This window comes from Xiphophorus hellerii, chromosome 13 (genome assembly GCF_003331165.1).
Source record: "Xiphophorus hellerii strain 12219 chromosome 13, Xiphophorus_hellerii-4.1, whole genome shotgun sequence".
Classification (NCBI taxonomy): domain Eukaryota; kingdom Metazoa; phylum Chordata; class Actinopteri; order Cyprinodontiformes; family Poeciliidae; genus Xiphophorus; species Xiphophorus hellerii.
In genome coordinates, this window is record NC_045684.1 from 14,905,692 (window position 1) to 14,933,638 (window position 27,947).

The window sequence follows — 27,947 nt, forward strand, 5'->3', positions numbered from 1 at the left end:
TATCATTGTGAGAAAACTCCCTCGCCTGCCTCCATGTCCCCCCCCCCCCCCTCCACCTTTCTGCTTTTTCACTCCTTTTGTCAACGTGAGGGGAAATATCTCTCAGGAGAGAAGGATGTGATTATGCTTTAAAGAACAGAGCCAAAAGTGAAAAAAGAAAGGCGGAAAGGGGTGGAAAATGACAAAAGCCACACATTGCTCAGGTTCCCCCTCCACCACCACCACCCTGCAGGATGTTGTGCAGGGACTTGCTTGCTTACAGGTTTGGGGTGGGGTTGTCCAGCCTTAGGGCCTGTGTGAAAACAAATCTCGCAGGTGTCAGCTATTGAGTGGTGGAGGAGAATATTATCTGACTGGCCTTTGTGGTTATGAATGAGCAGGGGCTTGCCGCAGACAACCAAATTCTTTATCAATCCCTCCACCTTCTTTTCGATTCCAAGTTGGAGCCGTTTTGAGAGTTTTACAGAAGGTCACAGAGACACCAAACAGTGCTGAATGTGACCTCCCTGCTTCTCTGCAGGCTGTTGAAGGAAGAGGAAGTCGGATTTCATCTTCCCCATCAGCCACTTCCTCTCTCTCTCTTTCTCTTTCGTGCTCCCGCTTTCCCTTTTTTTTTTCTTCCAAACCAACAGGTTTTGCCACAGTTTGCTGCCGCAACATGCCACAATGCCGGCCGACCAGTCGGGCTGCACGCAAGCCTTCAGAGGTCTGGCTGTGATGAGCGGTGCGCCCACGTGGAGGGGAAGAAACTCAACAAAAATAACGATTAAACCCTGTGGATCTGAGTGGACGACCTCTGAGTGGTTTGGTGTCATTAGTGAGAGGGCGAACCATGCCTCCAGGGGGAGAAAAAGTTAATTCCTTACCTCAACACACTCACAGTCGGTGAAAGAGAGGGAGAGGTGAGGCTTTAGGTCAGTCAGACGTGGGCCGGTGGGACAGAGGCTGATTGTGAAGATGATGACAGCTCACCAACAGCGGCAGCGCTCTGATTTTGGTTGCAAGCTGGGACTGTTTGTGGTTGAAGTCAGCAGGATTTGATTCTAACAGACAGGGGCAACACAAATCGATGTCTTTTGTCAATAACACATCTATAATGTTAAAAACTAATTTGATGTATACCATCAATTTTAGAATACATAACATTTTTGGAGATTTTTTTTTTAAGTGTGGTTCTGTTGAGATGTTGCAAATAAGCTATAAGTTAACAGCTTATTTGTTCTGCATAATGTGTTGTGAAAAAAGTCACACACCTTGTGATAAAATGTGACTTCACATTTGATCACATTGCCATCACAAGCTGCAATATGTTTGATTGAGATTTCGTGTAATCACCATACAGAGAATAATCAAGTTGTGGAAGAAAAATGAAACATCATTTTTAAAATGTCTTCTTGGAAAAATAGTTGATCCCCAGTCAGATTGGATCAAGAATGTATCATGAACAGAAGTATTAAAGTCTTTTGAAGGATTCTCAATTGGACCTAGGTCTAGACTTTGACTAGGCCATTCTAACATGTGAAATGCTTTCATCTATCCCGTCGTAGATTGCTCCTGCAAATGTATTCAGCCTACCGGTGGTGTGTTATCTGCTATGTGATGAATGTGTAATGTTAAAATGACAATAGTTATTACTTCTACCATAATGCTTAAAAAAGCACTAATTTATTTATTATTATTATTACTATTTAAAAACATTTATATAACTACACGAGATTGCATATACATACAAAATGTATTTTTACTCTTAGAAAAAATATAACTTTAGCAAGAAATGAACAAAACTTGAGTTATGATGGTGTTGCTAAACCAAATAAGAAATGTCTGAAGTGACAGAAAGGCCATTTTCTTTCTGAGAATCCTTGTAGTCATCTGATCTTCTCTTGGTGTTTATTTATAATCAAATATCTTGATCTTCATCTCAGGTTCTTATTTTCCTCCATCTGAGCGAACTCTCCACCCCAGCCGCTACACATCACACACGTCTCCGCCTCAGCTGCGAGTTTCTGAAACACACAGATGCAGAAACCTAATCCTGGCCAAGTCCAGACAAGCTGCTCCCGCCATGAAAAAACTCCTGGTATGTAGGATACACCTTTCACCTCTGTCACGGAGCGAACCTCACACTCACACACTCCCACTCGAGGGAAGGTAGTCGGAGGCCTCGTGGCCCTTCACTCTGCCTGTAATAGCTTGTCCGGGGGACCCTCTGCCTCTTTCAGCTGTCCTGTCGCCACACGACGGGTGGACATTCCTGGAGATGTAGGTGATGGAGGGAAAGGAGGAGATAAGGGGGGAAAGCTTAACTGTATTTTGATTTTGCACAGCGATGCTTCTCTTTTTTTTTTATCCTTCCAAAGAACAGTTAACAATGCATCTCAGTATTTATGCATACCAGCTAAGCCAATGAGGGGGAAAGAAAACCTAAACCAGACTCAGCCACTTCAGTTCATTCTTCAGGGCCAGCTCAGACGAACCGAGCAGAAGGAAACACTTTCAAGTCATCTCAATTTTTTTTTACAACGGTTAATTTAAAAAAAACAATTAATAAATAACATGAAGAGAAGATGGACTACACCACTAATTATCTATATGCACTGAAAAAGTTAGCATTCATCATTAATACTGCATTGGATTATATGCAGTGTTTCTCAAAATAAGGGTCGGGGGCACACTTGTGATCAACAAAAACAAGGTTGGGGTACTGAGAAAACGTTCAAATATCAAATTGTGTTTTAAAATTAAACATAATAGCATACATAAAATGAATTATATAGTATATACAGTACAGACCAAAAGTTTGGACACACCTTTCTAATTCAATGGGTTTTCTTTATTTTCATGACTATTTATAAGGCAAGAAATCCCACTTATTAACCTGACGGGGCACACCTATGAAGTGAAAACCATTTCAGGTGACTACCTCTTGAAGCTCATCAAGAAAATGCAGAGTGTTTGCAAAGCAGTAATCACAGCTAAAGGTTGCTACTTTGAAGAAACTAGAATATAAGGGGTATTTTCAGTTGTTTTACACTTTTTTGTTTAGTGCATATTTCCACATGTGTTATTCATAGTTTTGATGCCTTCAGTGTGAATCTACAATGTCAATAGTCATGAAAATAAAGGAAACTCATTGAATTAAAAGGTGTGTCCAAACCTTTGGTCTGTACTGTACATATAATATATATATATATATATATATATATATATATATATATATGTATATATATATATATATATATATATATATATATATATATATATATATATATATATATATATATATATATATATATATATATATATATATATATATATATATGTGAACAACAATTTTCAAATCTTGCTTCAAATTCCTAATCATATTTATGTCAGAAATTTGACTAGGCCATTCTGACATATGAATGTGCTGTGAGAGGTTTTTGTATTCCTGTATAAATCCATCTTCTCACCAACTCTGACCAACGTCCCTGTCCCTGCTGAAGAAGTGCGTCTCCTCAACATGATGCAGCCACCACCATGTTTCACAGATTATTTATGTTAAAAACATCATCGTTTTGTTTGTTACGCATAGCATTTTGCATGTTGGCCAAAAGGTTACCCTTTGGTCTTATCATACAGAACATCTTCTTTAACATATTTTCATATTTTCTGTGGTCTCTACATGAGTTGTGGCAAAATGCAAATGTGACTTCTTTATTGCGACATTTAACAATATCTCCCTACTTAGCAGGCTTTCAGAAAAGTCAAGTTGTTTCAGCAAAAATAAATCCATAAAATCCATAAGGAAAGACTTAAACTCAGGTGAATATTCACAATCTTATAGTGGCACCTCAAAACCAAACACCAAAATAGAATTCAGAGATTGAAAAGTGAGACTCTATTACGAAAACACAAGCAACGCACATATAAATAAAAGTAAATGAGCAAACAAATAATTAAATATACATTTTACAAGCTCTTTGAAGCTTGCATTTCTGCATGTTTGCCAACAGGAACTAGATATTTCAGTTATTTTCGGGATAGTTGTCTTTGTATCTTTATTGAGAGCAATTTACCTTCCAATTGTTTAGTTTCTAATAAGTAATTTCCAGCAAAGTTCCTGACAAGGAAACTGAATCTGTTTTAACTAGAAAAATACAAAATAAGGTTGAGCAGAGATAAAAATCATCAAGTTGAACGGCGCAGTTTCCTTCTCTTTGTCTGTGTTGTTGAGCTCGCTTTGGCTCGGTGCCGCAGGAAGAAAAGAACCCCACCTGTATTTATCTAGCAATCCCGCTCTAATACACACACACACACACACCCGCACACACCCACACACACACCCCCGCACACACACACACACACATAAAGAGCTCAGGTGCTCTGGAAAGCAAATTGGACAAGGGAGGATAGTGATCATCTGCAGAGCACGCAAACATGCACAACTCCTGCTGACGGTTAAACTGAATGTAAAATATCATTTTGTGTATTTCCATGCAACAGAGGGTGAAGGCATTCATAAGCAAAAATCTGTCATTTCATCATGCAAACATTTTTCCATTAAAACCAGTTTGAATAGTGCATGGCTGCATTTTACCGAACTTCAGATTATCGTGTAATTCTGTACCATTTAGAGGATTATTATCATCAAATGCCCGTTAAATCCAGTAAGGATCACCACCTGACTTGATCTTTATTTTAGATCAAAAAGGACTGAAATCTTAAATTTACCATAAGTAATTAGAAATAATTGAACCTCTCCTCAGTTGTTCCTCACTGCATCACACAGACACACATTCGTTCCCTGTTTGCTCAGTCAGGGTAATCCCAAGCACTGGGATCTCCTCACACAACAGCTTCATTATGAGGACAATGGCATTGTGTAAGCTAATGACAGGGCTCCTGCCCGGGGTCGACTCTGAAACTGCCTAAAAATCACACAGGGCAGCCATTCAAAAAAAAAAACCCCTGAGGGTCAAAAGGTGAAGTCAGTAGATGTGAACAAAGTAAGTGGATCTTATTAGATAAACTAACTTTTCTTATTATCATTAGGATTTCTGTTAATGAGCACAGGCAATTATAACATTTTATTCTTTAGCAAAATCAAAATAGTTGAACTTTACCCCTTTCTCAATTTGCACCTGTTAGGTTTGGCTTGTTTCAAACGTGACTTTTTGGTCTACAATACAAATACATTGTTAAGGAAAGATAATTTTCCAGGATTTGTATTTTTTTCTTTTTTTTTTTGTATTTTAGCCTTTCTTTTTCTTTTATTTAACTTGAATTGTTTTCTATTTGAATCTTTTTGCTGTGAAGCAACCTCATTTTTACTTACATGAATAAAATGTGCTTGTTTACCTAATTACCTACGTGTGTGCAAATTTACACGTAGGAAAATTGAAGTAGTTCGTACAGAGAAGAGCTAGAAACTGAGCCAGAATGTCTTTTATTGTGCTTGCAGGTGAGCTATCCCGCCCGCCCCCTTACCTGATAACCAATCAGAGCTCCGCTCCGCTCCGCATCAGCCAATCAGGAGCCGACTCAGGAACTCACCTTCAATTCCTCCCAGTGGAAGAATTTCGTGTAAAGCGGACATTAAAAAGGCAAATATTAGAGCGTATGGCAGCAGGATGTTTGTCGATGTTTGTTCTAAAATGCCTGCAAACTGAAGAAGAGACGAAGCAAAGCTATTGGTCCAGGTTGGAAGGACTTTTTTTTTTTTTTTTTTTACCTGACAGGTAGAGGAGGACAGGAGCGGGGAGGGGAGAGACCGTCTCGGAGAGGGGCAGGGAGAAAAGACGCGGGGCGAGAAAAGTCGACTTACCTGTAGCCCAACTTCTGGCAAACTCACTCTGCTAGCTGCTCCGACTTGAAAGTCCAGTTTCACAAGGAAGAACCGTAGAGGAAGCCAAAATATGTCACAGGAGACAGACAAGTAAGTGATCGAGCCCGAGGAGAGGCGCATAGATGGGTTCTGGACGAACAGACGCTTGTTTTCCAGATCTGGCTTTGAGCGCTGTGGGGCGAAATAAAGCGCTCAGTCACTGGTCATAACATCACCTGCGGTGGATATTTATTCCACACATGTTCAGACGAGTTCAGGTCCGGGAGGAAACTTTTCACGCAAATACTTGGAGCCGTGGTTTTCATTAGAGCGGAATTCGCCATTTTTGACTGATGGAAAAAGCCCGTCAAAGTGGCAGGACAAATTTTTTATTTCTGGATTTTTATTTTTTATTTTTTCGATAAACCTACTTCAGATTCACGAATATATATATATATTTTTTTTCTTTTGACTGCTTCTACAATATTTCTTGAGTTTATATATATTTTAACTCTTTGTGTGTTTTATTCGCAAATTCTTCATAAAATAATTTTTTGGTTGCTGATTAGGAACTGAAACCGAATTTCCGTCTTTAATTTAGGTAGTTATAATAAACATTTCTTTACTTTAAATTCGGAAATTTGAGCCTTATTAATGATTTATTAAACTGTTAGTAGTATAACATAATACTTTACAAAAATCTATTTTAAATATGGCTTGTACAATAAAACTTCAATTATAGTACATTTATTTTATTTTTTCTTTTTAGGCACTTCATAGTGAAATTGTTCAAATTAATTAAACGTGTATAGTCTATTGTTTTTTTTTTCTCTATTATTCTGTTCAGTTTTTCAGGGTTTGTCATCAGTGGCGACAGCAGGTGTCGGCCACTATTTTGACAGGCAGTGGTTAACAGTTTCTGCAAAAATCCAACGTAGCGGAATTGAAAGATAGTAATCAGTTTTGGGTTGTGTTTTTTTACACTAATGTTTAGTTGTTCTAGTGCAGTAACTGCAGTCATGGAGAACCTGGAAAAACAACAACAAAACTGATTAATCTAAAATCACTTAAAAAATGTATTCGCTGAGAAATGAAGAAAGAAAAATCTAATTGTGGAGTGTTAATTTATAATCCAAAAAGTAAAGGTGTTATACAAAGTAAATGCTTTTAATATTTTTCTCCTGCAGTAAATATAAATTGATGATGTGTTTCCTTTGGTTAATAATCTTTTCTTTTTGAGACAATCTCAAATTCCACGGTCATTTTACATTACTGATTAATCTTTATTTGTGCTGCAGCTATTAGAGTAATGAAAGTGCAAATGTTGTCACTGTTTATTGTACAAGTTCAAGTTGACTCACTCAGAGCTTTACCCTCTGATTGGCTGAGCCCAGAGAGATGTTGTGGCAACACTGTGTGTGTTTGACTACTCTGTGATCTCCACTTAAGTGGGACTAAAGAGCGCCAAGGCAAACACATACATACGCATTCATACACACCCAATGGCAGCTATAGATTACAAGCTAATATTTGAATTCTTGTGAAATTGATCATTGAGATAAAGACTTTCAGTAAAATCAAAAGGAGAGTAAACAACGAAGCTAAAAGCAGCAGTGAATCAATAAAAGCTGTTTGATTTACCTTCTTCCAGTAAGCGTTTGGTGGTGGTCGTTCCCAATGAGAGCTCTTTCCCCGCCGTGCGGCGCGCTTACACCAGCGAGGATGAGGCGTGGAGGTCGTACCTGGAGAACCCACTGACGGCTGCCACCAAGGCCATGATGAGCATCAATGGGGACGAGGACAGTGCCAATGCCCTGGGGCTGCTGTACGAATACTACAAGGTGCAGGTCTCAGTGTGGAGGATGGTGACGGCTGTGTCCCAGCACATCGATTTAGTGATTTGTATAGTTCAGTTCACCAAAAAACGCCGTCTCAAAGTGCTTTGCAATACAAATATCTCTATAATATCCAGTAATATAGAATCAAAATTGACCCAAATTCAAATCAGTCCAATTTATTCAACTTCTGTAGTCAAATTATTTTCCAAAGTCCAATTCAACTCAAACAAAGTCAGGTAAATCATTTAATTCTAATTGGTAAAACGTTGTCTGTGCAGTGAATTATTTTTGCAGCAATTCCCAATCCAAAACAAGCATGTGGCGACAGTGGAGAACAACAACACCAAACACGATTTCTAGGTTTTCTGTTTCGCTACACCTCATCAGCAAGCAGAAGTCTGTAGTAAACAATAAGGCATGTGACATACAAGTAAACCTTAAAGGTAGACAGACTGGTAAAATGCAGTCAGATTCATCAGTCAACTTCATAAAAACATGCCTCTACTTTAAAGAAACTGCATTGCTTTTCTGGCAAAAAGGAATAAATCGAGTCGAGTAAATGGTGTTTATTATAGATGCTTAACTGGAGTGGTACATACACCAAAGCAACAAGTACCTCTCAAGTATTGGCTTATCTCCTAACTGTTTGTGGCATTATGAGCAGAATCCCTCAACACAATGTATATTCCTGTCTTTTTTTTAGACTAGAAAATATAAAAATGTGACCCTTTCGCTCATGGATCCCAGATTTTGCCTAAAAACATTCAAACTTCAACATTTGGTTGGGTTGTTTCGGATCACCTCCAATCACATAATGACATTTCAAGACATACTGGTCCAAATCATAATATCAGTATTTACACAGACTCAAATTAACTTGCATACATTTCAGTCTAATCTTGGCTAAAATGCAATACAGTCAAAATCAGTTCATAATGTCATTTAGTCGTCTAAGCTCAGCTGATTTAATCGAATCTAGAAATCCATCCTGTGGCAACAGTGGATAGGAACAAATCCCGTCTAGCAGGAAGAAACCTCCAGTGGTTAAGTTGACAGTTCAGATGCAAAAAAACACAGTCGCACTGGTTCAGGGGTAGTTTTTATTTTCTACATTTACAGATCGCTAAGTGGACCTTTTTTCACTTTTCACTTTCACATTTCATTGTGTTTTCTGTATCTATCCAAGGAGAAGCCTGGGGGGAATTTAATCTGGGATGGGTAGCATTTTAAGATGGATAAAGATTCAATCAATATAATAAAAACAATACAATGGGAAGATTTCGGTATGAAGACAATCTTTTTCTGTTCTCACCTTTGCTTCCCTTTTACCACTAAAGGCAAAAAGGGAAGATCGTAAGAGTCAGAACTGACTCAGGCAATTAAAGTTGAACCTCAAGCAACATAAACTATTCATCATTAGTTGATTGCATTCTTTTTGCAAGAGTTTCTTTCCTCAGGGAAGAAATCATACAAAGCAATTAAAAATCCTTCAGAAAGTAAACTTGTTGTTAGCAGGAAACACACACCACCGGTTAGTATGTTCTGCTGTTGACTGTTCTCCTCCTCCTTCCAGGTGCCCAAAGAAAAGAGAGTTTTGGCAATCCCCAAAGTTGCTGAAATTCCTGAAGACCCGGAGAAAAGGTTAGTAAATTTAAGTTTCGCAAAAGCTAAGGATCTGCTGTCAAACCCTTGATCTCAGTAGTAATAAAACAAGTACAAGGCAACAGAGCGACATATAAAATAGCTTCATACAAGATCGTTCTGTTTTTCTAAGAACAAATAGATCTTAAAGATTTTAGCCAAATTACAGAAAAAATGTCACAAATCAGTGAGTTTTCTTTTCGACTTAAAAGCCTGACATCTGTTCTGAGACAAATACGAAGTACCAAATCCTGCTACCTGCACTGAAAAAGTTGAAAAATATTGAAAGTCTTTTGTCATCTGTGATCATCTTTATTGTTTATGACATGGTAACATGTCATTCTTTATTTAAAAAGTTTTAGTTGAACTTTTTAATACATTTATAATAAAAAAAATACCTTAAAGATTGGTGACAGAGACATCATATTACCAGGTTTTATTTATTTGTCATTTTTTGACATGTCAGCTTTGCTTCACTAGGTATAAATATAAACCTATATTATTTACTAAAATCCACAAAGGCGCTAAATTAACCTTTGCTGCTAAATCAATCAAAATTTGCCCTTCGAATAGACATGTGCTTATTAGTTTCACCTGCTGCTCTATTCTTCGCCTTCTTTTTCTTGGTAAATTACTTGGACACAGAGGACTGAACGTAAACATCCATTCATTCCTAAACAGCAGGAAAAACATTGACTACGCATCGAGTAATTTTTACAAAAGTTTCCATTTTTGTAATTTTCTGCTTTTCCATTGTGGCTTATTGTTAACCAAAAGGATTGCGTTATTTATGTTCATCATTTTTCAATAAGTGGTCACAGTTTAGTCTTATTGCGCTTGTTGAGGTGTGACTGTGACTCAGTGGGTAGAGCGGTGAGCTTGCATTTGGAAAGTTGCGTGTTTGATTTTAGCTTCCTTTTACAACATGTCAGTATTCCTCTGGGCAACACCCTTTACCCCATGTTGCATACTGATCCTCATATTGAAATGTGAGCTTGAGTGTGACTGGTGAAGGTGGCTTTAGTGACTAGATTAGGAAAGCTGTGCATGAATTCGATCCATTCAAACCCCCAGACTAAGTTTATTCATTAAGTACAACATTTTCCTGTCTTTTTTTTCCACTTAGGGTTTCCAAATCAAATCTGCTAAATGCCAGAATAATGAGACATGTTAGTTAAATGGAGAAACATCTGTGGATGGATTTTAAGGCAACACTTCAAACACAATGATTTTTTTTTTTTAAGTGTGTTGTCAAGGTAAAATCAATCATTGCTTAAGCGTCGTAAAAAAATCCCAGAATGTGTTTCAGTGCAAAATGTGCACAGCCACCCAAAACTAAAGCAAAAGACCTTGTAAAACGTGTCTGAAGCTGGTAAGAGAGCATCATTTTCCACGGTGAACAAGTTCAGTAGAGTCGGCCCTATTTGGCTGTAAAGACCACTGTCGTTTTTAGGTGAGTTGGTGTTACTGTTTCTGTGCATATGACAATGTAAAGTCATATGATATAAGATGATGTAAGTGATTTATTCCATATCCACAAAGAACAAAAGAGGAAGAAAAACATTGCAGTCACAATACAAGAGATTTTTTTTTAAATTTACAGGTATAAAATGGGAGCGGTTTGCCATAAAAAAAAAAAAAACCCTGCTCCATATTTCAGCTGCAGGCAATAAAATTTACAGCAAACCTTTAATTTTTAAACATTGTGCCACCCCCCTTTTTTTTATAAAGTTGATGATTTTGTTTCTGTTATTGTTGCTTGACTCAGAAGAAAATAACACCATAAACCAATTTTAACCCTTGATTTTTCTTTTTGTTTTTTCTCAGGCCATTGTTGCCAAACAACCCCACCAGCCAAAATGACACAGAAACTCTGGACAACCGTGTCCAGGTCCTAAAATCTGTCCCGGTCAATCTCTCACTCGGCACCGACCACCAGGATCCCAAACTGTGCAGCTCAACGGGGGAGGCCCCAGCGGACGGAGACCCTCCAGCCGTGGCCGTGGTCAAGGCCGAGGTGTACGCGCCCGTCTTCATGGCGGGACCCGGCCTCCACTACCGGGTGGAAGGAGAGGAGCGGGTGGTCTACGAGCAGAGTCCGTACGAAGTGACCACCGTCAACCACAGCTCGTACGTGAAAGAGGACCAGCAGAGTCCGCCTGACAGCCCGTACGAGGAGGAGACAGACGGGGTGAGACAGACACAAGTATAACAAATACTGCAGCTTTGAGAACTGTAGATACTCAGGATGAGCCGATATGACATCGTAAGACTGTATGGTTTCACAAGATCAATTCAAACCTGAATTAAAAACCAAAATATTTTAATTCTCTTTCATACTGCTGCTAAAAATATATATATCCATTGGTACTGTTATAGTCATATTGATATTTCTAAGATTTATTTTTCTTTTTTGATTTTAATACATACAGAATGAATATACCTGGCAAAGACAGCCGTATTTTCTAGTTTCTTGAAGATTAAAATATACATTTTTGTAGAAGTGATGGTGGCATTTCTATAGTTTCCACTGGCATCTAATAAAAATGACTTTAAACTGCAATATAAAATGTTATCCGTTTTGAAGTAACATATTTTGTTTTTAAATTGGTATATATTGATACCGCAAACGTATCCTTACCCAATCTGTTATGCATCTTGTAAAAAGTATTTTCGAAACAGTGTTACCTTAATAAGGGTGCTGTTTTTCTAATTAACACACATAATATGTGTTTTCAAATAGCCAAATTTGTCTTTTGTGTAAGCGCCAGAAACAGGTGTGGGAGGAGCAGCACTGCACTACACTCTGTTTCAAACAGCTGAAAAAAAAAACAAAACCCAACTCCAATCACTTCGGTATTTTCTCCTGCTACAAAACGTCTCTGGAGCTGAGAAAAGATATATCAAAAAATATTTGTTTTAGCTTTTTGCACCACAGTATACTTTTGGTAGCAGTACATAGAGAAACATTGCGAAGATGTTGCATGATGCCACTCTTGCATCTGGTAAAGTCTAGTCTGATGATTTAATTGAAATCTCCAAACCTTGATATCAATCTATAACAACTTAATGATGAAAATCTATAGTGTTCATTTTACTGTGAGCTGTATCAAAAATGTCACGTTGGAAACTGATGCAAAAGGAGAAATAAATTAGCCACACAAAGGATATGCAGGTAAGAAACCTGCAGATCATTGTGAATCTGTACATGTAGGTAGCGATTTAACATTAGATACGTTAATTATCTGTTTCCTTTTGCCTCTGTTGCTCTCAGGTCTGTTCATGAGAAACCCTCTGTGGAGGAGTTTCTGTTTTTGTTTCATTTGCTGCATTGTTTGATGAGTTCCTCTCAAGCTGACTGAATTTTTCAGGACTAATTTCCTCTTTCTGTGTGTTTTTCTTTGTTTGCCTGCATTTTGAACAGAAGTACCACTCACCTTCCTCTCTCGCTACAGACGACTTCTTATTTCATCAGGAGGGAGCGTAAGTCCCTGCACCCACCTATTGTAGAACAGACAAATGTATAAGTAAAGTGTTGCAACCAGTATTTAAACCTGCAACTCTGAAAATGATCCATAAAGGCACACATGATTCAGCTGAGTTGTTGCTACCCCTTCATCCTGCCTTGTTATTTATCATCACAAACCTTTCTTGATGTGTGTTTGCAGTGGCAGTTTTCAGTATACGTTGGACGCCACTCGCTCGCTGCGCCAGAAACAAGGCGAGGGACCCATGACTTACCTAAATAAAGGCCAGTTTTATGCCGTGACGCTCAGCGAGCTCAGTGCCAACAAGCGCCTCCGTCACCCCATCAGCAAAGTCCGGGTGAGTGGCTCATTTCCTTCTCATGTTTCCATGAAGTTTTTCATACACTAATTAATTGACATTATCTCTAATGTCACGTTTTTGTTTTTAAAAAAAAGACTGTCCTTCTCCCTCTGTATCTGCAGGAGATAACTGGCATCAAAGGGTTTTGCTTTGCTTGCTTTGGCACAATTGCTCAGAAACTCTCACACAAGATTTGTAGGCAGTTGAGGAATATAGTGAGATGCATCGTTGAGATCCAGAAAACAGAAAGCCAGATGTGTGCTGCAGAACATTTTGGCATTCTTACACTGAAGTCAGGTCTAGTCAGATGGACTAAGACAATTCTTTAATGAAAATGTATCTCAATATTGGCTCTCTGATATACAGCTGTGGAAGAAATTAAGAGCCCACTGCACTGAGCCTCATGGTTATTCCACCGATGATTTCTGAACTCTTCCTGAGTTAAAACATTTAGTATTGTTGTTTCTAAGTAAATATGAACTTGTTTTCTTTGCATTATTTGAGGTCTGAAAGCACTGCACCTTCTTCATTATTTTGACCATTTCTCATTTTCTGCAAATAAATACCAAATGTTCGCTTGGAATTTCAGAGACATGTTGTCAGTAGTTCATAGAATAAACAAACAATGTTCATGTTACTCAAACATATACCTCTAAAAAGTAAAGTCAGAGAAACTGATCATTTATGTATATGTGTGTCTGGATGTACATATGTGATGGTACTGGGTACCAACATTATCTTAACTTAACAAATTCTTCAGCTATCCAGGTGGCTATTTCAATTTTTGAAAAGAGGTCCATGTCTAGTAAGGTTTTTTTATTTAGTGTTTTTTCTGCCATAAATAATAATACCGAACTGGCATGACAGAATCAATATGAGACTTTGATAGGGCTGATTAAAAAAGTTAATCTTACTTCCAGTGAGAAAAATAAACAAACATGTTGGTATGATTAAAATATTATTTTAAACCTAAATCTACCAAAGGTATGAGTAATTTTGGGCTTAACTGTTTCAAATTCTATGGCTCATTAATTAGATTATGGATTTTGATTAACAGCATTAACAGTTAATGTAGTAAATAAGACAGGAACTCCAAACATGTTGAATAAAGAACCCAAATCAGGTCAAAGATAGTTTACTGTCTTTCTCTGCTTTTTGGATAATGTTCACGCAAACTGTGTTAATAAGGCATTTTTGTTTCTATCGTAATTTTTTGGCTCTTAAGGTCATAATTTTAGCCTAGTGTGGGCTCTAGATGGAAAACATATTAATCTTTCCTGAAGCATGTACCGGTGCAGCTGGCGTATAAAAGACACCACAAATAAAAGTAAATATTACCACTCTATTTGAAGTGATAGAAATGAGCTACGACATGACATCTGTCATTAAAATAAAAGGCTTCAGGTGCCTTTCAGACTATTATGTGGATGGTGATACATAGTTGGCATGACAACTTGACATTAGCGTGAGGATATAACCTCTTATTTGCACTGCGGAGCTGGTTTAAATTAGCCTTTATGTGTGAACAGCCCATTAAATTGTAGCGTTTTGACTTTGTCATCATCAGATTGTTGTAGCCCATGAATGCTTTCTTCCAACTAAACAGCAACCTGACTCATAAATCTCTTATCCGCGATGGATGCCAAGGTGTCGTAATGCCATGAGCAACAACTAAAGTCTGACATTATCTCAGAGTGATCATTTATTTAGGCATATTCTTCCCTTGTTCTGCTTCTCAGAGTGTAATCATGGTGGTGTTCAGCGAGGACAAGAACCGAGACGAGCAGCTCAAATACTGGAAGTACTGGCATTCGCGGCAACACACGGCCAAACAGCGGGTCCTCGACATCGGTAAGATTTTTTTAAAATTTGAAGCGAAATGTTTAAAAATGGTTTTGATTGTAGCTCGACAACTTAAGTGCTTTTTGCACAGAATATAGTTCCTTTTATTATTATTGTCAATATGCAATACTGAGATGTCTCAGTAATGGGAATTTGAATATTTAAAAGCTACAAATCTGGAAAAAAAACCCGGTGTTTTTACATGATGTTGTGAACTTTATTTTTGATTTTCTACATCAAAATAAATTTAATTGCTTTTCTCTTATCCTTCCGATCATTTTTTTAGTTCTGGGTTTAAAACTGGAAACAAGATTCTTGGACTTGGTTTAGTTGAGGGGCTTCATTGGAGAAATAAAAACACATATCATAAAACCCAAATTTGTGAATGATTTGTATTCAAATGTCCATGATGTCATAAAAACTGATTCTCGAAATGTTGTTATAGAGCAACACAAATAGATAATCCACCAAACTAAACCATCAAACCCTAAGTAGGAATGTGAAAAGTGTAGCAATGCTCTATCCAGCCATCTGACAAGCAGTTTTACTTTAGCGTCACTATATTTGGAAAAAATATATGACATCGAATTAAAAGATCTTTAGGCTCTAGCTGTTTAAACATTTTAAAACCTTGCCTGATGTGCTCACTGAGAGGCAGAGTGACACATTTATATTGTCAGAAGTCCTGGAATGTGCTCAGTAAGTAAATAAAGCAATACGAAACTGAAGGCCAACTAGCCTCCACCCAGCTGCCCGCCATCATCCACCATCAGACAGTGGATCAGGTTGACCTACAGTACAATGCACACACACACTCGCACCAATAAATGTTTTAACGTGAATGTGTTGCAGCATAAACCCTCTAATCTTCCCGACATTACCCAGGTGATTGATCTTAATGCTCGTCTGTTCCAAACATGACAAGTCAAACTTTCCTTTTCACACCACTTCCCACGGGCGTACATGCACCGATCTGAAAGGCGCTCAATCTCCGCTCTGTGACATTTGCTTTCCCTTTAAGCTCTGCTGGAGCATTTGAATCTTAACCGTCTTTTCTACGCCTTGTTGAGTGGATGCATGTGAGACGCTCTGAGGCAATTTGGGTGACATGCTTGGGCCTGCTAGGTAGGCAAAGATTCGGAGGTATGTGGGAGACTTTGGGTCTGGATGCAGACAAACAGACACATACACACCTCCATGCAGCTTGTTGGGACAGGGAGAGGAATGTTAGCCACACTGTTACCTCAACTGGTCCTGGTCTGTTGAAAGTCATTTTTTCTTCAGTGTAGATTTTCATCTTAATTCTCATGTTTACACCAACCAAGGTGAGTCACAATCAGCCTTCAATTCACACGCGTCTTTAGATCTGCAGGTACATTTAAAGCCTTTCATGGCAGCGAAACATGAATTTAAGTGAAAAACTGAAACTAAGATCTCATGCCAGACTCCTGTTATGGTGGTGTTTGTCCGCAGGTTTTAGTTGCACCAAAATTCTTGGACAGATCACAACTTAACTTGTCAGAGTAAATAATTGTCCCAGTATGAGAATCCTAATTGTTTTTAGTGATTAGCCGACTTTGCAGTTTCAAAGTGGTGAACTATGGAGGTATTAGAGTTTATGCAGTGATTCAAAAAATATTAGTCAGGGTCATACGTAAAAAGTAAATATGTTTATTTATGCAGTGTTTTTTGAAGGAGATGGTTTCACCGTACTTATGCACAAAGAAAACAGAATAATCAGCAGATTGTGAAAGATTTCCATGGGCAACACTTTGTAGAATATGTAGAAATGTAACTTAACATGTAAATGCAGTAAAAAAAAAAAAAAAAACTCCATGAGGTCTATTAATCTCTTAATGAGTTTAATAAGCTTTCCAAGTCCAACAGTAAACATCTTAGGTAAATTTATGCATCGGGGTTCTTTCTGAAGTGGCTGTAAAAAGTCTTGTCTCGACAGCTACAGAAATACCCATTTCTTAGGTAATTTTCCACAAGTGGGCAACAAACTGTAAATCTCCGCTCTCCAAAAAACTCCAAAACAATTCTTTGTAGTATATCCAAAATTGTCAGTGGTTCACCTCAAAGATAACAGTTTTTCCTTCATCAAGTAAGTGTAGAAGAGAAAATAAAATGCATGTTTTGGCATAGATAAGTGAGATTCCTCACTATAATGGAGTTTAAGATTAGTCTGAGGTTGACTTTTGATGCATGAGAGCGTTCTTGAAGAAATAAAGCCAAACTAAAGTAATCTGTCGGTGTGATCTCCAAAGACATGAAAAGTGCAACTCTTTGTTATTGACTCAGGTTATGCTTAGATCACGTGTTTCTGTTAGGTTATATAATTAAGAGGTTTTGTTAACTTATAAATAACTATTGTAAAACTTTTGAACCCTGTTGCCTTTTAATTAGCTTGTTGATCTTACTAAAGCATGAAATTATGTCTCTAGCCTCCCTCCAGATATTCACCATACAACTACTATGAGGAAGTGTAATCGCTCTCTTTTTTTTTAGAACAAATCCCTCAGGTGTTCTTTTTAATGTTTTTGCAAGTATAATGAGTCTGTTTTTATGTTCATGTGTGAGGAACAGACACAGATCAGGCACATCAACAGCACAACCCATAGGGCATAAATATTTTTCCATTATATCAACAGATGCGGTTGCGGAAACATATTCACACATAACTGCACACAAAGTTTTCGAAACATTGTTCCCTAAGAGACCACCTGTGCACGGCAATGCTGTAAAAGGGAGTTCTAGCTGGATGGAAATTAAAGAAAAGCTGGTATGAATAGAGGTTGAGACAAGGCGCATCGTACCCCGGGGCTGCTTCAGAGAATGGGTCATTTGAATGAGGTTATTTACTCGGGGGTGTTCGCACAGGAAGGCGTGCTCCAACCTGCCCTGCTGCCTTGTGCACCTGCTCAGAGACCAGGAAGTGTTCATGCGATGGCGGTTAGGCTAATGGAGGACCTCACTAATAGACACTTGGACAATGGTCACATTAAACTAAGTCGTTGTCAAACAGTAAAAACAAATCTTAGCGGAGTCATCCCACAATCAGCAGTCGACTGAGTATAATTGATTATTATTTATTCTAAAGGTTTTCTTCTGTTTGTGTATTCAGACTAACGTTGGTGTGTATTTTTTAAATTTATTTCAAAATTAGCATTTCAAATATTAGCCTTCTCTCCAAAAGGAAAATAGCAGAGTGGCGCAAGTTTGCAAAGTTGCATGTGAAGGAACCACAGGACTTGTGGAACTATGTCCTTTGTACAAATGAGACCAAAGTTGGTTAAAAAAAACAACAATATATAAAAAGGATGATGCCCAGGGCTTGTTTTGGATACCTTGTAGTCACTGACAATGTAGACCTTACTGAAAAGTATTTGTGAATCAAATATATGAAACCTTACCTGTCTGTCCGTATATCTATCTGGCTTTCTTTTCTAGAAATTAAGCTAAGATAAGTTCACTCTAGTTGACACTATCTAAGTAAGCCAGCTGGATAGCTTATACATAGCTTAGTTTATGCTAGCTAGCTGACGTAGAGTTTAAGCTTGTCTTACTCTTGGTAAGCTAGTTAGCGAGTATCTTTTCATGAGTTGAAGGTTATCTTCTCTTAACTGACTTATCAAGATTTTAGACTTATCTATTTCTAGCTAACTTATCTAGAAAGCAATTTCATCTTACGCTAACAAACCTTTATAGAATTGAAGCTGATGTTAAACTTTAGATAGCCTAGCTAGCTAGACTGTACTTCAATTTATAATAAGATAGCTATGTTATTTATCTAAAACTTTGACTATGTTATGCACTAAAAAAGATAGCGAGCTTATCTGGAGCTCGAGCTTATTTTATGTCAGCTTGCAATCTTAGCGAGAATTCAGTATCTTCAGCTCTACCTTATATAGCTCAGGATTAACTAGCCAGCTAGCTTAGACTTTAAACTTACTGCATCTTAACAGAGAGATCTAACATTTCATAAAACAGCTGAAGAGGCTGTGAAAATGAAAGCGAGTCCCTCCCAAAAGCAGTCCTGCTTTTATTTACGCACATATATTTATCTATTTGTAGGTTTGTATGTTTCTTTAGCATGTTCCTTTGATTGGGTGCTTGGCCAAAGAGCATTCTTATTATGGCCCCAATTTTTATCTCCCATACTTGTGGTCAGAGGTCAACCTAAAGCAAACCGAAGCACTGATCTGGCTGCCCTTTTATGCCCCAGTTGAATAGCCTTTCTTTGCATCTTCTCAGGCCCTTTGAAGCCAGACTCTCTGTTTACTCAAGCAGATAAGGCCTTATGTCCTAAAACTGAAGCGTGCCACATGATTGCTTATCTTAACAATAGCTACCAGTTTTTGCTTTTACTGACCAATTTGTTGGGTTGATGCCTGATAGCTGGGAATAAATTCGAAATTTGTATTTGCAAGAAATAAACTGTGTACTGTTTTTATTAAACAGCTGATTACAAGGAGAGCTTCAACACAATCGGGAATATTGAAGAAATCGCCTACAATGCCATCTCCTTCACCTGGGATGTGAATGAAGAGGCCAAGGTACAGAGGAGTTATGTTACTGTATTTTTTTTCCCGTTCTTTTTTGCTTTGCATGCAGGAATTAAATGTCATAGTAATTTTCCCAGAAACCAGTTTACTCTATTTACTCTCACTAGAGGTGTGTTGTGGATGTGAAAAAGTAGCTCGACAGGTTTTTTTTTTTTTTTTTTTTTTTATTATTTATTTTGTGCTGATTCAGATGTTGGCAAACAAATGCTCTTACTTGACAAATTAACCGGTTTCATGCAACCGTCTGACCCGTAGACACCGCAAATGCTTAAGAGCTTACTGTCATATTTAATATTAAATCCTATAATGCTGCAATCAGTCAAGATCTGAGCACCGAAAGCAGTATCTTCCCTCTAGCTGGCACGTTTTCAGGTGGGTGTCATAAAACCGATGGGCAGAGCCGCCTACATTTGCTCTGTTTGCTCTCTGTGTTTCTGTGAAGCCCACTCCTTTGTGACCACTCCTTAAATGCAGCTCTGTCAGTGTTTAAACTTCAGTGCCCCCAAGAGCCAACACACACCAGCACCTGTCCCCACCCTCTCTTGTTTGTTTTGCCCTCATTTCTGAGGGACTCGATGTGTGCGCTTGGTCTGTTTATGTGCACTGTGTGTCAGGAGACTTTTTTTTTATTGCAAAAGCGCAGGCAAAGACGATTGAAAGAAATCAAAGCCAACGCTTCTTACTATTTCTGAGTTGCTGTATTTGTGTGCAGAGTCTGTTTAGAGAAATCTCATCCCAGCACACTTTACAAAACAAGAACATCTTGTCAATGTATTGAATATAGTTAATCTAATCATACAGACGGATAAAAAGACAAATTCCAGTTAGATAATAAAATGCTGTGGTAAAGCCCAGTTTATTACTCCAGGTTTTCTGTCTAAGGGAACCCAGCTGGTTCCATTTCTCTTTCTGAACAAGCATGTGGCGACAGTGGACTGTTGATTCCAGTAACTAACTAAAAGCAAAAACAGTTCACTGAACCCAATGTTCCCCATCTACACACCGAGGCATACATTGTTGATATATAATCAACAAATTGCTAGTGCTATTTGTTGATTAAATATTTCATTTAACACAAAATATAACACAATGTTGAAGTGAAAAGAAGACGATACGTGGTTTTGCATTTTGGCAAAAACATATAAAGTTTTTTTTTACATAAATATTTTGCAAAATTATTTTTTTTTGAGCGGCTCACAGGGCATTGAAATTGCAAAAAAGAGTCTGACAACCTCAAAGCTACGCATGGTAAATCTGGAGGAGCTGCTGAGATCCACATGGTAGTTTGGAGAATCTGTCTCTGTCTCCAAGGTGGTGGCAACATTATTCTGTGGAGATTACCTGCTATAAGCTGCAAAAGACTTAAGATTGGGGTTGTATATCACCTTCTAGTGGACCAAAGACCCTAAACATGCAGCCAGAGATGGAATAGACGACTTAGATCATAGCATAATTATGTATCAAAGTGGTCTAGTCAAAGTTCAGAGTTAAATCTAAATGAAAAGACATGAAAATTGATGTTCACAAATGTCATTTGTCTAATCTGACTGAAATGGAGACATTTTGACAAGAAGATTAGAGACATTCAGACTTTACTGAATGGAGTGACAGCTTGCTTACCTTCTGGATTGCGTTTATCATGTTTTGATTTTTACCTCCTGAGATTCCTGCGAAGCAAAAGCCACGGCGAATTGAAAGGAACTTGGTTTGCGTGGCTTTGGAGAGTGAAACCAAAGAGAACCATGAAGATTTTTGTAGACCAGAACAGATGAAGGTTTGAAGCAGGAGGCTGCATGTTCCTGACAAAGATCACTTCCTGCCTTAAGTAGGTTTTATGTGAGTGAGTGTTGAAGCCGGATCTGCTCATCTTACTCTGTCGTCTTTAGATCTTCATCACCGTCAACTGTCTGAGCACAGACTTCTCCTCCCAGAAGGGGGTGAAGGGTCTTCCTCTGATGATCCAGATCGACACGTACAGCTACAACAACCGCAGCAACAAGCCGCTCCACAGGGCGTACTCGCAGATCAAGGTCTTCTGTGACAAGGTGACTAAACACTTTCTGCACTGTTGTTAACATCTGCAGGAACATGTCACTCAATCCTGCTTTATTATAAAAGCTGTAAACCCTGGTAAAGATTCAGATATTTTTGGTGGCAACATATGAAATGTAAAATGTATCTAACCGTCCTTCTTTCTGTGAGTTATTGCAATATGGTTTGTTAATCAAGTGCAAGTTTAGGTGAGTTGCTATGTTCTCACAGCCGTTTTCTGATTTTTAAAGAACAATACGCATATGTCTGATTTTAATTACCATTAACATAAAAATATTTTTACCACTTTGAACAGTGGCCAAGAAAAAAAAAAATCCTGTATCTTGTGATTCATCTCTGGAAAAATGTAAGAGACCATTTCAAATGATCAGTTTCTCTGATTTTACTCTTTATAGATATATGTTTGAGTAAAATGAACATTATTCTTTTATTATATGAACTAATGACAAAATGTCTCTGACATTCCAAGCAAAAATGTAGTATTTATTTGCAGAAAATGAGAAATGGTCTAAATAACGGAGAAGATGCAGAGCTTTCAGACCTCAAATAATGCAAAGAAAACAAGTTGATATTCATTTAGAAACAACAATACTAAATGTTTTAACTCAGGAAGAGTTCACAAATCAGTATTTGATGGAGTAACTATCAGGTTTTCAATGGGGTTCACTGCAGTGGGCTCTTCAATTTTTCCAAAGCTGAATTTATTCCCCGCATAAACAATTATGGATAATAAATGGCACAAAGCTTAGATATTTTCCTACTTAATAAATATACTCAAGTCGAAAGCTGGATTTAACTTTTTTTCAGTGTGTGTTTGCACAACCTCAATAAAATCTGACTTTATTTATAATTATTTACCTATTTATAATTTTTATTATTCACCGTGCTAATTTAATTTAATTTTATTTTTTGTAAATAAATCAACAGACTCTCAAATGTGTGAAATGCAACAAAGTAAATATTTGTTTCAAGCGTTTTCACACGTCTTGAAGATGTAGTGCAGGTAAACATGGAGGATGCTGCAGACCTGTAGTTTGCTGGACTCTAGTGGTGACAACAGTAACTGCAGCAAAATCCTGTAGAGAAGAGAAAAACTAACAACCTGCAGTATAACATGCGCAGGTTTTTTCTACAGAACAAGAAGCTATGAATGCTGCCAAACCTTACTTGTGAATGTCTTTATTTTATGAATCTGCACATTATTTGTCACTCTTTTTTTTTTTTTACTATTTTAAAGGAATATTTGCAATAAAGTTTAAAATTTTATCTGCGTAACTCAGGTATTCAGCTACCGTAATGATGATTTTTTTTTTTTTTCCCCATCAGGAAAAACGTTTTAGGAATGTTTCACCATCTAGTCGATTTTTTTGTGTGATTTCCTTTTACGTCAGTCTTTGTAATTATGAAACTTTGCCTTGAAAAGGTGAGGGTTGCATTGAAAAGACAGTGCTGCTCAGTTCTGACTTCAATATCTTCTGTTATTGTGGATTATGTAATCACATTTCTGTCATGAAAAACAGATTAACAGTTCACTTGGAAAATGTTCAAAGTATCTCTGCTGACACCAGAAACGATTGTTAGGATTTGTCTTCAGCGTTTCTTTTTGTTTGTTTTTATGACTATGGGTGCATCATTACCTGCAGCTTTCAGAGCAGAGAGGCTGAATCCTGACGTCAGTCTTCCCTCTAGTGGTCAAAGCAAACCTGCGCATAAATAACATGTTTTTTTAGCTACTCCTGCAGACTTGAATCGTTTTTTACCGCCTGACTATGTTTTTTTTTTCTCCAGGGAGCTGAGAGAAAAATAAGAGATGAAGAGAGGAAATTACTGCGCAAGAAGTCGAAAGGTATAGCAAATTTTAAATGAAAATTAAACAAAAAATAAAGAGTAATTGAAATGATTTGTATCATGTAAGCAGAAATAGAGTGCTCTTTTTTTACGGCTATAAATATACTTGTATTCGTTTTAATAGTAAACAAAGACCGGGTAAATTATTATGAGTGAAGTCCTTCGTTTTTCTTCTGTTTAGGGAAAGATGGCGGTGTCGGGGTCATAACTATTCCCAAAAAGTCAGACGTCACTTTCTTCAAGACCTTAACGGACTTGGAGGCCCAGCCGGTCCTCTTCATCCCCGACGTTCACTTTGGTAACCTGCAGAGGGCTGGACAGGTAGACGCCCTGTTCAACAAAACCTCCTAGCTGAAATTTGACTTTTCAGATTTGTAACAGTAAAATGTTTCAAAAACTGGGAGCTTCACCTACTGTGAAGGAGAGGAATAGGGAAACCACAAGCTAAAAAAATTAGAAAGTTGTTTTTCTATACTTCAAGTGTTCCTGCAGCAAGCATTCGGATGCAATCTAGAAAAGTCTAGAAATGGCTTTAATCATATTCCAGATCTGGATAAGTTAGCGTGGAAACATGGTGGATTTTCCACACTTTCTCCCTCATTACATTTTCTAAAATGCAAAAGTTTTCATTTCTGAATGTCCAGACATTTTTGAGTTGTTTTATGTTTGAATAACGTCTTTCATCTTGGATTTGTCAAACCAAATAATTGATTTCGACATTTTATCCTTTTTGTGTTTTGAGAACCTACAGTGATTTAATACAATTTCACTGCTTGTTTTGTCCTCAAAGCAACTTTATATTTGGGTTTCAAAGTGACTCCGTTAAACTGGATAAATGCCCACCAAAACAGAATTTTTACAAACAGAATAAAAGTGATAAAAATTAAAAGAATCAGTATTTGTTTTAGAATAATCCATTCGAGATGTGGGAAATCTAAGCGCGCTACATTTTGAGATGGAGGCTAGACAAGAGTCTAGAAAAACGTAGAAAAGTATGCCATTTTAAAATAAAAAATAGATAGGAGATCTGTTTGTAGAAATTGTCTCCTGCTTTTCTTTCAATTCAAAATTCTGGCTTTCTTTGTGTTGATCTGTCTCATAAAATCCCAACAAAATGCATCAAGGTTTAAGCTTGCAATTCAACAATGGGAAAAAAGCTGATGTGTAGTTTTATGAGCCACTACATTTTGTAAAATGTCCCATTCTGTGGAAAAAAAAAGAAGAAATCCTCTGACATTTCTTGACATTTTGCTTCCAAGTGCTCTTGTTGAATATTCCTTCCTCCCCCCAAAAAAATGTTCTGGTGCTACTGACACAAACTTTCAACTTTCTTGGAAGCAAAACCAAAACAAAAGTTTCTGTCACATTACTGCTACTGTGGCTGCAGCTTCAAGTAGAAACAGATTACCTAGCTAACAGTTTTATTATCCTGATTTTATATGAAATATTAAAACATTTTGCATAACGCTTTGAGTTTCACCTCTAACTCTTAATTTGTGCCTAGGTGTTTACGTTCAACGCAGAAGAGATTGACAGAGAAGGGTGAGTGTGCATCAGCAGGAAAACAGGAAAAAACGCCTCACAGCAACAACAAAGCCAGCAGCTCTCGGGATTATAATTTCTTCTTCTTCTTCTTCTGTTTTTTGAGGAGCGTGTTGGTGAAGAGGATGTTCAGGCCTTCTGATGAGGACCTGTGCCCGTCACCGCACAAACAGAGCCGGGAGGAGATGCACAAACGAGGTAGCACAGCCGACGTCAAACTGTGCTCACAAGCACGAGACATGCTCTCCTACTAACAGGGTTCCTGCAAAATTTGGAAAAGTCTGGAATTTCATTTGAGTATTTTCCAGGTCTAGATATTAACTCTGGAAGAGGATAATAAAGTCTGTAATGATATTTTCATTTGCAGACTTTACCCCGAAGCCCATTTTCCAGCCATCCTTGCTTTTCTTCTGTCCCCCCACACTTTCATATTTACAGATATAAAAAAAAACAAATGCTGTTTTAATCTATATTGGGTTTGTTTTTGTTTGTTTTAATCAATCAACCCCTAATTAGAGTAAAAGCAGTAGGTGGTCTGCTTTCAGTCACATCTGGCAAGTAATATAAAATTATTTGAGCATTTGCTAAATCCGGTGTGTTTACTTGGACGTAAGGAATAGCAAACGCTTTTATTTTTGAGTCAGCACAATTTGCAGCAGCAGCGTGTTCCCACGAGGAACGAAGCAGCTGTTCCTGAACTTCACACATCCTTATTTTCTCCAGAGCGCCATGGGAATAAAACATGGTACTCAATGTTCATCCTTGGCAAAATACGCTAAAAATCCTCTCCAAGCACAGCTTGTTCCAGAAGAAGTGCTGGTCTGGGTGATATTTAATAATCATGTGTGGAAAATGTCAAAAATAACAGCCCAAGGTTATTTGTGATTCTGCTCTTCTTATTGTGCAAGTAAAGAAACTTTGAGATCCTGGAGGCTTCATGAAAAATAAGAGAAAATTTGGAAACTGTGACATTACCAGTCAGGTTCTATTGGCTTCCTTTCTGTTTTTACTTTGTAGTGCTGCTGTACGTCAGGAAGGAGACGGATGAAGTGTTCGATGCTCTGATGCTGAAGTCTCCAACCCTCAGAGGACTGATGGACGCTGTGAGCGCTGCCTTTCTGCCTGCAGGCGTCAAACACAGAATATATTTCCAGAAGAGCTCGTTTTCACGCACTCCTTTGTGGTTTTCCTCAACAGATATCAGAGAAGTATGGCGTGCCCACAGAGAGGATTGCCAAAGTGTACAAGAAAAGTAAAAAAGGGTGAGCTGGTACCAAAGTAGAACTGTTTTAGGTCCAGAAATGGACCGATTTAGGCTTAAATTAATGCTCAAACACAACCAAAGGTAACAATTTTGGTCGTGTTTTGACTTATAATTTTGAGAAAACCCCTAATAGGTTTGAAACAGTGATCTCTTCAAAATAAAATCTTTATCAAAAGATGGATACTGCCAAAATTTACAATAAATGTAGAAATAAATAAATTGTTCCATAATAGAAAAAACAAAGAAAACATGGGGAAAATAATAACATTTTTAAATAAAAGGAGAGAATGAAATATTACAGGAGGTAATATATCAAAGTATGTTAAAAAAATAAGTGACAGTAAATAAAATATACAAAATATGGGGAAAAGGTAGAAAAGAATTTTGAAATATAAAGGAAACTAATAAAACAATGACTGAAAGTAAAATAAAATGGAAAATTAAAAATAATAGCAATAATGTCAAAATAATTAAAAATGAAACATTAATGTATGTCATAATGTGAAATAAAATCAAAATGAGTTGAGGAAGTTATTTTTTAAGTACAGTATTTGGTACATTTATTACTTTATCAAGCCATTTTTGTATTTCTAAATTTGCTGCCAATTTTGGCAGGATCTGTCCTAAATTTTTTCTATTATTTATGTTTTTGGGGGCAGAATCCTGGTGAACATGGACGACAACATCGTCGAGCACTACTCCAACGAAGACACTTTCATCCTCAGCATCGAGAACAGCGCCGACGCCTTCAAGGTCATTCTGACGGAGATCTGACGGTTCGCCCTCGGATCTCAACGCCTGCAGGAGAAACTTCTGATGAGTTGATGGACTTTACTTCAAACCTCTGAATCCCCCGATTCCCACACTACACTTACCTCTATGAAGCATTTTCTATTTCCTATGCAGGATGATAAAAAAAAAACAAAAAAAAAAACGGACGTTCTTGTGAATTGATAGAAGAAATGCTGGACTCCATGCCCACGTACTTCGGTTTTACTGAATATTTTTACTGTATAAACTCTTTGTATAAAATAATTATGTACAGACGCGTTTTTGCCAAATGTCACGTCAGAAGTAGCCACTTAAATATATCTGATGTGCTGTATGTAGCCGCAGCTTTAATTTACTTAGTTGATTCCAAGTACAACTTAGCAGCTTTTTTTTTTCTGCATGCCAAACATTGTTTTTGCTAGAAGTGTCATTATTTATTATTATTATTTTTTTGTATTTCTATACGTATGATCCAAGAATTTCAAGTAGATTTCTTCAAAATCAAAGTAAATGAATTTTAAAATTGTTTGACGCTCTCGTCTTTCAGCCACATGGTAAAAGCTACATTTTATTTGGTATGGTTTTTAAAACGTACGAATGAAATACTTCATTTGTAAATGGAGATGTAATATAAGTACAGCTGTTTTGAAAATATAATAAAAACAAACGGAACAAAAATGTCCTTTTTCAAATAGCTATAATCAACTAGGCAATCGCAAGAAATAAAATAAATAATTTCTACTCATATAGTGGTGTGAAAAAATATAAATTACTTCTGTTTTTTGTTTTTAAAATCAAGCTTGCTGTTATCAGATTTTTTTAATTCATCTGGGTCTGAATTTACCACAATTATTATTTTTTTGTTTGGAAAAATGTAGGAAAAACTTGACGGTAGCTCTCGTCTCCAAAAGTGTCTCAACTAATTTAGGGGCTGTAACGCCTCACAT

At 37.4% G+C, this 27,947-nt stretch overlaps 1 protein-coding gene and 1 long non-coding RNA gene across 3 annotated transcripts; one reads left to right on the forward strand and one right to left on the reverse strand.

The window, feature by feature from the left end:
• Positions 1-867: 867 nt before the first annotated feature.
• On the reverse strand, positions 868-5,903 carry LOC116731132 (uncharacterized). Its single transcript, XR_004341542.1, has 3 exons — positions 5,807-5,903; positions 2,103-2,254; positions 868-2,006 (listed from the first exon to the last, which is right to left on the reverse strand). It is a non-coding gene; the product is annotated as an uncharacterized LOC116731132 (long non-coding RNA).
• grhl2b (grainyhead-like transcription factor 2b) lies at positions 5,546-27,672 on the forward strand. 2 transcript variants are annotated; one of them, XM_032580653.1, is made up of 16 exons: positions 5,546-5,917; positions 7,458-7,647; positions 9,218-9,285; positions 11,113-11,476; positions 12,710-12,768; positions 12,954-13,110; positions 14,853-14,964; positions 19,420-19,514; positions 21,410-21,568; positions 23,364-23,421; positions 23,605-23,744; positions 24,928-24,965; positions 25,072-25,163; positions 25,983-26,068; positions 26,163-26,227; positions 26,889-27,672. In XM_032580653.1, the coding sequence occupies exons 1-16, from the start codon at positions 5,898-5,900 to the stop codon at positions 27,001-27,003; spliced, it is 1,818 nt and encodes a 605-aa protein (XP_032436544.1). In that variant the 5' UTR covers positions 5,546-5,897; the 3' UTR covers positions 27,004-27,672. The 2 variants fall into 2 exon arrangements, 1 of the variants encoding a protein (XP_032436544.1); XR_004341541.1 differs by lacking the exon at positions 26,889-27,672 and having other exon boundaries at positions 5,898-5,917; positions 25,072-25,298; positions 25,347-26,068; positions 26,163-26,209.
• Positions 27,673-27,947: the final 275 nt, after the last annotated feature.